Here is a 10,349-nt window from a genome sequence, read left to right on the forward strand (position 1 = left end):
AAAAAAAAAAAAAAAAAAAGGGGGGGGGGGGGAGAGAATAGTATTTTAGGGAAAGGAAAAAGTGTATACTAATATTCAGAGGTCAAAGAGAACATGGCATATTTAGGAATGGCATTCTTTAAGACTGGAGCAGAGTACAAGGGGGTGAGGAGTATATTCTAATAATCCCCTGTATATGTAGAGCACTTTATAGCTCTCAAATAGATATTGGTTTTGAGGAAAATGAGAAAGAAAGTTTGGTGGAAAGTGTGCATCTCATCATGTTATTTCTAACTTGCTTTATTTATATGATTATTATTAATGTTTGTGAAAATATGTGAAAATTTCTGGAGAAAATAAGGCATTTTGTTCCCCCTCACTTATCCAGATAGGTTATTGAAAAAAAAAAAGTAAAATGAAAAGGGTCTTTCTTCTACTAACCTCTTCACTCCCAGTGTTCCTGGCTTCAAAACCTTCATTGCTGGGGTGCATGCATGAGCGTGCATAAGTGTTCATGTCCCCACCAAAAAAAAAAAAAAATTCTTTGTTGACTGCCAAAAAAAAAAAAAAATTCTTTGTTGACTGCCAAAATCTGAAACCCAAGGTGTCCTTTGAGAGTCTAAAGTTCCTTGTGATCTGTGGTGTTCTCCAGGTGAGGGGCCCTTCCCTGGGATCATCGATCTGTTTGGAAGCGGTGATGGCCTTTGTGTATGCAGGGCCAGCCTCCTGGTGGAGCATGGTTTTGCTGTGCTTGCTCTGGCTTATTTCAGATTTGAAGACCTCCCTGAATATTTGAAAGATATGCATGTGGAATACTTTGAAGAAGCTGTGGACTTTATGTTGCAGCATCCAAAGGTGGGTTCTGGTGCTTACCTGAATGCAGAGGAGAGGGGGTTGAGCAGACACAGGGCTGGATCCAAATGTCCTACCAGGACACTGGGGACTAGAAATATGCCAGGAGACACAAAGGCTCCTTCAAAAGTTACTAGGATTATTATTTCCATTTCTACCCATCTCTTTCCAATCCCTTAAGTCTTGACTATTTGTAATTGTTTACCATAATTCAGAGAGCACTAAACTAAAAAGTTACTAATCTTGAGTTCTGGTTCTACATCTACCATAAAGTGGCCTTATGATCCTGAATAAGGCAATGGACCTCTCCAGCATTTAATTTTTCTCACTTATAAGATTAATGTAAATATGTAGAGGGAAAATTTGACTATAAAGAGACATTTCTGAGACATTTGAATTGGTGACATTTGAATAGGATGGGTGTTTTTAATGATATTAAGGAATCATTATTAACTTTTTTCTTTTGGCGGCTGGCCAGTACAGGGATCGAAACTTGGACCTTGGTGTTATCAGCATAATTATTAATTTTAAGTGTGATAATGGCATCATGGTTTGTAAAGAAAGTCCTTATCTGAGAGCAGAAAAAAAATTAATTAAAACATTTTGGTACAATTATAAATGGAATGATACATACTCTTTGCTACCATCTAGATTTAAAGAGACCCACACTTTCTAATGTTAAGGAATAAGATGTTCTTCAAGGTCTACAAGATGGTCTAACCTTGTTAGAGTTCAGGGACTGGTGTCTTAGGAGGTCTTGAACTGTGATGGCTGTTCTTTTTTTTAGGAGAGATAAGGCCCTTGACCTTTAGTTTTATTTTTTTTATTTTTAGCCCTCCTTTGGCTGGACCCCTGCCTCCAGGGTGAGGAGTCTGAGGGGCCAAGGGAAGGTGTCCATCTGGAACTCATTCTTCCTCCCTCACCCCCAATGCCCTTGGGATCTGGAACTCCAGAATTCTCTGTTTTTATTTTTTGTCTTTTTGTCTTTTTTCCGTGTCCGGCAACGGGTCGCAACCCTCAGTGTTGCCCCCGTACCGGACCAGGGACCGGCAACGGGATCGCAAGCCTCGGTGTTGCTCCCGCGCCTCACTCAGCCAGTGAGCGGGAGCCGGTCTGTATATGGGATCCGAACCCTCGGGCGGGAGCGCCACCGCGCTTCCCAAGCGGCGCACTATCCAGTGCACCACCGTGACCTTTAGTTTTAGATGACCATCCTCTGGCCCTCCTTTGGCTGGACCCCTGCCTCCAGGGTGAGGAGTCTGAGGGGCCAAGGGAAGGTGTCCATCTGGAACTCATTCTTCCTCCCTCACCCCCAATGCCCTTGGGATCTGGAACTCCAGAATTCTCTGCCAGACAGCTCTGATCCTGCTTCTAGGCTCTATGCCTCTTCTCTGGGTCCATCAGCATGTACATACATAGGCCTTAAAAATGCAGGCTGTCCACACACATGTGTGAGAGGCCTCTCAAGGCACATGAAAGAGCCAGGGTTGGGAAGAGAACCCAGGGTGGGCCAGGGTCCAGTGACTGGCTCTCCCCCATGTCACATCCCAGGACAGAAATCCAATGAGTTCCAAGATTTTAAATTTGAGCCTGACCTTTCAAGTTGTTATAATGGTATATTTATCAAAATAGAAGAAAAAATGTATTTTATTTTTTATTTGATTTATAACTTTTAAATATTTAGGTATAGGGTGTATGGGCCACTGTGTGCACTCTTTTTTTTTTTTTTTCTGGGTGGCTGGCTGGTACAGGGATCTGAACTCTTGACCTTAGTGTTATAATACTGTGCTCTAACCACCTGAGCTAACCAGCCAGCCCTTGTGTGTATTCTTGACCCAGTTCTCATAAATATTAGGGGATGGCCTGTGTACTAAGAAATAGATTGATATGCTTATTAGAAGATACACATGAACTTTGTAGATTGTTGCATAAAGAAGGAAAGCCAATGGTATTTGAGAAAACTACTTAGAGAATATAAAATCACTGTATATGTCTTTCATTTATAAATTCCAGGTTTGTTCTCTCTTTCTCTCTCTTTTCATCAGGTAAAAGGCCCTAGCTGTTGGGCTTCCTGGCTTCTCCAAAGGAGGTGACCTGTGTCTCTCGATGGCTTCTTTCTTGAAGGGCATCATAGACACTGTACTTATCAATGCCTGTGTGGCCAACACAATGCTTCCTCTGCATTACATGGATGTGATTATTCCTGGTCTCAGCCATGACCCAGGGAAAGGAAAAATCACCAAGTCAGGCGTTTTGAAATTGATGGATGTTTGGAACAATCCACTGGAGGAACCCAACCACCAAAGTCTTATTCTGCTGGAAAAGGACGAGGGGCCCTTCCTGTTTATTGTTGGCATAGATGATCATACCTGGAAGAGTGAATTCTATACTTATATAGCCTCTGAATGGTTACAAGCCCATGGGAAAGACAGACCCCAGATAATCTGCTACCCAGAAACTGGTCATTGTGTTGACCTACCTTATTTTCTTCCTTCTAGAGCTTCTGTACATGCAGTTTTTGGCAAAGTGGTATCCTATGGAGCTGTGCCAAGGGCTCATTCAAGGGCACAGGTGAATGACTGGCAGCAAATTCAAATTTTCTTCCATAAACAGCTCAGTGGTAAAAAACCTGTCAAGCACATCAAGGCATAACATTGCGATCATAGGCCAGATATCATCAGTAAAACAATCCTGTTTATAAAACTTGTGTTGGGTACCTAGGAACCTTTTTGTAACAAAGCAACCAGCTCGGCTTCCTTGTCAGGTCCTACTGGATTCTCAGCCTTTGCAACCCTCCTTCCTTCACTGCTGGGTCCACCCCTCTCTCTCCTGAACTTTACCCAGTTATAGGCTTAATCCTGATCTTATCTGTAGGACTGATCTTAACCTTAAGTAAGAGAAATGTAAGAAGTGTTTGCCCAAATCTCAGTTGCTGGGCCTGTGGCCCAATTCTGAGGCCTGAGCTTCGGTATTGCTCAGAAGTCTCATATCCCCTTTGGCCCTAACTGACCATGTCTGAACCTTGGGAAACACCCACTCGAGTCCCTTAAGGAATGTACCCTGCCTCATCCTTGTCAGTACACATTGTGGAACATTTACTCAAGACTTGTTCCTGAACCCCAGTCTGAAGATTGGGAGCATTGTACCTTACCTGTTGATATACTTCCTTTGTGTTCTCCATCTGTCTGGATTCCCAGTTACTATATGGTACTGCATGCCTAGAGGAATGCCTTGATGCCAACATTTTCAGAACTATACCCTGTGGGTCACGACCTTCAACATTGGATGTCATGCTATACCTGCCAAATCAGACTTCCTTGTAACACCATCTACTCCTATTACCTTCCTACTGGGAAGGACTGAGACTGGTCTGCCTCAGCCCACTGCAGTGTACTGGGCACTATCTAGAGTCATAAGAGACAAGAGCAAAGGGACTTCCCTGGCCACAAGAAAGTTCTTCTGAGACTTTAGGGCACATCCATGGTTTTCTGGGCACAGACAAAATCTTTCACTACTTTGATTCTATCCAAGCAAATGCTCATTAGATCTTAACTAATGAAAAGAAAGATTCCTTAGAGGTAACATAATTTCGACCAATTGTTAAAACTCTGTATTGAGTGCAGTCATTCACCATGTAGTATAATTTTCTATGATGTTAATTCTGAGAGCCTTTGCTTTAACTCTCCTGCGATAGGAGATTGCAGTGAGAAAGAAAAGTCACCTGGAACAATCTGAGCCATTCGAGGTCTGCTAAACTTATCCGGCCCAGAGAGATATAAGCATGGGACTTCATTCACGTCCCCCTCACCCATGTCCAGAAAAATTGCCAAAGCCATGTTTTAGCAGTAATATCCAGACTAGCTGCTATCACCACTGGGTATAAATCATCAAAATGTTATCACAAGTTACACAATGTGACCCTTAGTCTTTTTTCTTGCAATGTTCAGGAACTTATGACACAAAGAAAAATGTATAGCCAATCAGTAGCTTGTGTTGTTTTAGTAAACTAATGTAAATTCTTAGCAAACAACTTTGGAACTGCCCCCTTAACTTCTCCTTTTCCTTTAAAATTCTGTAACTTGGAAAACCAGGCAAAGGTTCACAGGATCTCGCCGTATTATTTCTCACAACTGCCTGTAAGTCCACAAAGATGTCAAAATAAATAGTTTTTTTGTTTGTTTGTTAAAAAAGAAAAGTCTGTCATTGCTGCCGGGTGGAGCACATATTCAGGACAACTTGAATTTGTGTTTCCTGGGCTGCAGTTCCCAACCTTGGCCCAAGTAAACTCATTGTTTTATATATTTTTGCCTCAGTTTCCTGAGAGCAGGAAGAAGTTATTAGGAAAGTGGTTGGGAGGATGAGAGAAGTGAGGGCTAAAAAGGTAGCCACAGAACCCAAGCATGAGGATAATGACTAGACATCTCTGTGTACTGAAGAACTAGGGTGGGAGAACCCTAGACCTCAATTTTTTCCTTACTGATAAAACAGTCTAGAAATGCCCTACCCTGGCTAAATATATTTGGTCACTTTGCCCTCAGAGTTGACTATATGTGGCCACCTGTCTCCGAGATTTCTGTTTCAAAAAGAATTTCAGCTTACAAAGCTATATAACACATGGACCTCAATTTTTTCCTTACTGATAAAACAGTCTAGAAATGCCCTACCCTGGCTAAATATATATGGTCACTTTGCCCTCAGAGTTGACTATATGTGGCCACCTGTCTCCGAGATTTCTGTTTCAAAAAGAATTTCAGCTTACAAAGCTATATAACACATGGTAAAACAATATGAATTAGAAGGGAGAAAAAGATATTCATAATATGGAGCCAGAAATGAGGCTAATGTAATAATGCTTATTATGAAATCCTATACACTTGCCTCTACTGGGCCATACTTCAGCCATGCATTTTCTAGTGGTTTATGCACAGAAGAAAACCTAATTAGTTACACAAAATTGACAGCATTAATAAAATAAAAGCAAAGCTTAGAAATCAATTTCTCCCAAAGACTGTCATGCTAACGAATATTAAGTACTGTAAAGAGTAGCACTGGGCTGGCCAGTTAGCTCAGTTGATTTGAGCATGGTGCTGACAACATCAAGGTCCAGGGTTCCATCCCTGAACCAGCCAGCAGTAAAAAAAAAAAAAAAGAAAGAAAGAGTAGCGTCCTAAAGGATGCCTCTACATTACACGCAAATCCCAGACCCCACCACTTACTGTGTGATCTTGGGTAAGATATTAACCTCTCTAAATCTCCATTTCCCCATCTATAAAGTGTCCAGCTGCCAAAAACAAGCAAAACAAACAAACAAACAAATACATGTGCCAGGCCACAGGACGATAGGGCTTATTTCCTCAAGGTATGTATCTGTAGTTCAACTTTCCAATGAAAAAGCAAATTTTGTGCTCCCTCATTCCCTCTGTCCCATCTGGGCTGGTTTTAGGGCTTTGTGGGCATTCTCTCCACTAGTTTCTGTCCTCGTTCGCTACCATTTTATACTTCAATTCCGTGGCTCACCTGAAACGTTTAAGCTTTAACTTTGTCTTAATACGGGGCAAAGATTATTTCAAGGGAGGAAACGAATTTGGACAGGAGCCTAGCACACGTGGCCTGCTTCGATCTGTCTTAGGAAACAGTGTCCCCTGGTGGCCAGTGAGGGATTTTAGCGAAGGTGACGGGCCAGCATTTTCTGTCAGAAATCATTAACTTCTCATTCTGGAAACGTCGAGGAATAGACTCGCGTAGAGATCCTGTCTCTTTCAGGCGGGCACACACCGCGGGCCTCCTAAGTCGTCCCTTCTTGCAGCCCTTCTCTTTGCTAAGTGGCGCCCAGGGGCCAACCCAGGTTGATCGCGAGGCCCTGCAGGATTTTGCCTCACAGGTCCATGCTCTGCCCTGCGGTGTCCTTATCCTGAGCGCTGACCACGTCTATTAGACCCTTAAAATAGTTTAACCCTTGGTTGGTTTACTGAGGATTTTGGTCACTCCAACTGTATCTTAAGTTCATTGAGAAATCAAAGCGCCCTTTAGATTTAGGTGTCCGTTTTTATAAATGAGGTAACTCAAAGACTGCAGAACTATATGCTTAGATTTATCAGGACTTGTACTTCATCCCAAACACTTTCCACATCTTTGGTGCTAATTTTCATATCTTTTTTCATTTACCAGTGATTTTTTCGCAAGGAAAAAAATATAGAAATATTTTTACACTTACAGCTTCAAAATAGCCCAAATAGAGACCTTTTTCAACCACAACAATAAACCTATTTCAACCAAAACAGATGTTTTCTTTTCACAGCAAATAGGTGTATGTTTTTTAAAAAGGGGGGTAAATTATGCAATTAGAATTTTATTTAGAAAATGTTGGCTGGGTATCATGGCCCATTAAATGTTCTGTCATCTAATCTAAGTTAGTTAACTCCCTTTTCCGGTTTATAGGAGATGGTCCTTTTCCTGATCTGTTTGATATGTTTGGTCATGGAGGATTAAATGAATCTCAAGCGAGTCTCCTGCCTTGTTGAGGTTTTGCTACTCCGGCTTTGCCATTATGGGGCTATGAAAATCGACCTCCAGTCATGAAGGACTTACATTTAGATTACTTGGAAGAGGCAGCTAAATTTGTGCCAAGTTACCTAAAGGTGAGTAGAGGGTAGAGAGAAATGCATTTAAATGAACTCATTAGAGCCAGAAGAGAGTGAATAAAGAAAGTGGAGTCTGGCTGGTTAGCTCAGTTGGTTAGAGTGTAGTGACACCAAGGTCAAGGATCCCCGCACTGACTACCCACCCACCCACACACACACACAAAAGTACTAAAAATATCTGTGACAAATACCTGTTGAATTAATAAATAAGACAGCTATCTGATAAATCCATAAAACCCGTTCATTTTCTGAAGACTTTGCGATCCCATTAACAACAGTATTTTCTTTTTCTTTGTCTCTTTACGTGTTTGTCCTCAGGTCAAAGTTCCAAACGTTGGAGTGACTGGCTCAGGCAAAGGGGCAGAGTCGCCGTTTTCCGTGGTTGGCTTTCTCCCAAATATAGCTGCGACTGTGAGCATCAATGCTGCATCTTTAACACAGCTACTGCCCCTAAATGTGGTAGATTAATTTTGCCAGGACTGCCTTTTAACCTAGACAAAATCTGTGCCACTGATTCAGGAATATACGATGTTAAAGAAGCCCTGGAAAACCCCTTGGATCCAGCCTATCAGAAGAGCCGTATCCCTCTTGTAAACGCCAGTGCCCACCTCCTTTTCACCGTTAGAGAAAATGACAACCATTGGAAGAGCCCTGTTTATGCTGACAGAGCTGTGAAGCACCTCACAGAGCATGGGAACACAGATTTCACTCTTTTAAGTTACTCTGGGCTGGCCAGTGAGCTCGGTTGGTGAAAGTGCAGACTTATAACACTAATGTTATGGTTTTGCATCCTGGTACTGACCAGCCAAAAACAAACAAACAAAAAAATAAGCTACTGTAATGCTGTCCATAGAATAGATCCCTCTTATAGTCCTTTTTTCTCTGTGGCCCTGGATCCCTATTGGGGGTACCTGTTTTGGGACGTGGGCAGCTCATGCTGTTGCTCAGATTGAGTCTTGGAAGAAGATCTTAGAGTTTTTGCACTTGCACCTAGGGTAAAGGCTAACTAGACACTTAAATTTAAATATGCTTCAGGGAAAATTAAGGGACAGACTTTGAATATTTTTGACAAATTATGACTGAGATCTGAATTTCTCATGGGTATCTGCAAGCTTTTAAAAGAAGTAAAAACACTGGATTCAAGTTCGTTAGAGCCTGCAGCTTCAGAACTATCCATGTTTCCCTGTGTTTGATTTGTTTGAGTTTTAACTCAGGTTAATTGCTAATTGAAAACAAGCTTTCATTCTGCCACTTGCCAGCCTTCCCTCCCACCCTCCCCGTCACCTTCAGTACTTCCAAAGATTTTTAAAAACTGGTGTATGATTATTATTTTGTTGTATCTGTCTCAGAAGTTTTAGTAATGTTTTGAACAGGGGTGAATAAATGAATATAGATCCCTGGTTTTATGATGAGGAAATGTTGAGTAATGATAGTTTTTTCATAATAGAGGCTAGAGTGAATTATTTTTTTTTTCCATATGAGCTCAAAGAATAAAAAACTCTAACACGATGACTCAGAGGCTAGTTGGTGGTAGACTGAACTCAGAATCCTTTCTGCTGTTAATCAGATTTTGATATTTTTCTAGTTGCCACCTGTTCCAGGATCTTTGGAGAAAGTTAGAAACCCTAAGATACTTGCCTTGAAAATGGCAACCAGTTACTGAAAACCACTGTTTTGATTCTCTGTAGTTCCCTTATTTCTGTATGTGTAATTTAAAAGACCTTTCTTCACACTTTTGTTTCAAAATTATATTTAAAAATAGACAGATTCCAGGTTCTGATCCCAAATTGATAATTGTACATACAGACAATGCAATTATCTGAGGGAAAGACAGATTTCATCCTTTTCATTTTCTGCCTACTCCATCAAAAACTTAATTACAGTTTGTGGGTGAGCTTTAACTTATTAAAATAATTTTTTTTTTTTTTTTTGGTGGCTGGCCAGTAGTGAAACCCGAGCCCATGAACTTTGTGTTATAAGGATGTGCTAAAACAATCTTAAATGAAGTTCTGAGTTTTGATTCTAAACTTTTAAAGTGTGTGGAATTGGAAAATTCTGGTCCTCATCATAATTTAGTTTTAGTTTAGTTGTTTTTTGTTTTCACATCCTTGAAGCAAAGATAAAGATATTAATTATTAGCCTATTACAGTGGATCTTGTGCTCAGAATTTTTTTTTGGTTCTTCTTAGCAGAGGTTGAAGTGTTGTCATCCTAATGTGTAGTATTAATAGTCCTCCCCAAATTAACATTATTTCTAAAATTGAATACAAGTTTCAAATGATTAACAACAAAAAAGTACGTGTGTGTATACACTTACACACACACACAAACATACTACCCTCCTGATTTGGGGCTTTTTCATATAAAATTTTAATAGGAGGTTTATTTTAAAACAAACCTAAAACATAGTGAGGGGAGTAATAGGCTTTTTCTCAAATAACTATAATGGAAATCATAATCTGAGAAAGGGACTACTGAAGTTTGATAAAATGCTCGTTCTAGTTTGAACTGATAAACATCTTGACAATATAAACCTTAAGAATTAGTGGCTCTACTAGGGTTTAAGGTTTTTTTAAAAAATTTTTTAAAGCCACAGAGATTTTAGCTATTTTGCTTAATCTCTAATCATCTAAAAATGTGATAATTTTTCTTCTTTTGTTTGATCCACATTTTTGTTTAAAAATTAAAGATTTCGGGCCGGCCCGTGGCTCACTTGGGAGAGTGTGGTGCTGATAACACCAAGGCCATGGGTTAGGATCCCATATAGGGATGGCCGGTTGCTCACTGGGTAAGCGTGGTGCTGACAACACCAAGTCAAGGGTTAAGATCCCCTTACCAGTCATCTTTTTTTTTTTTTTTTTTTTTTTTTTTTTTTCCG

General features: G+C 40.5%; 1 protein-coding gene across 1 annotated transcript in view; it reads left to right on the plus strand.

The window, feature by feature from the left end:
- LOC103599904 (acyl-coenzyme A thioesterase 6-like) overlaps positions 1-3,678 on the plus strand; it is a 7,160-nt gene extending 3,482 nt beyond the window's left edge. The window contains exons 4-5 of the mRNA XM_008584098.1: positions 632-834; positions 2,956-3,678. Coding sequence (XP_008582320.1) covers positions 632-834; positions 2,956-3,483 — 731 coding nt within the window. The 3' untranslated portion in view covers positions 3,484-3,678. The remainder of the gene's footprint in view (positions 1-631; positions 835-2,955) is intronic.
- The last annotated feature ends 6,671 nt before the right edge of the window (positions 3,679-10,349 follow it).

The sequence above is a fragment of the Galeopterus variegatus genome, unplaced genomic scaffold (assembly GCF_000696425.1).
Source record: "Galeopterus variegatus unplaced genomic scaffold, G_variegatus-3.0.2 Scaffold101, whole genome shotgun sequence".
NCBI classification, from domain to species: domain Eukaryota; kingdom Metazoa; phylum Chordata; class Mammalia; order Dermoptera; family Cynocephalidae; genus Galeopterus; species Galeopterus variegatus.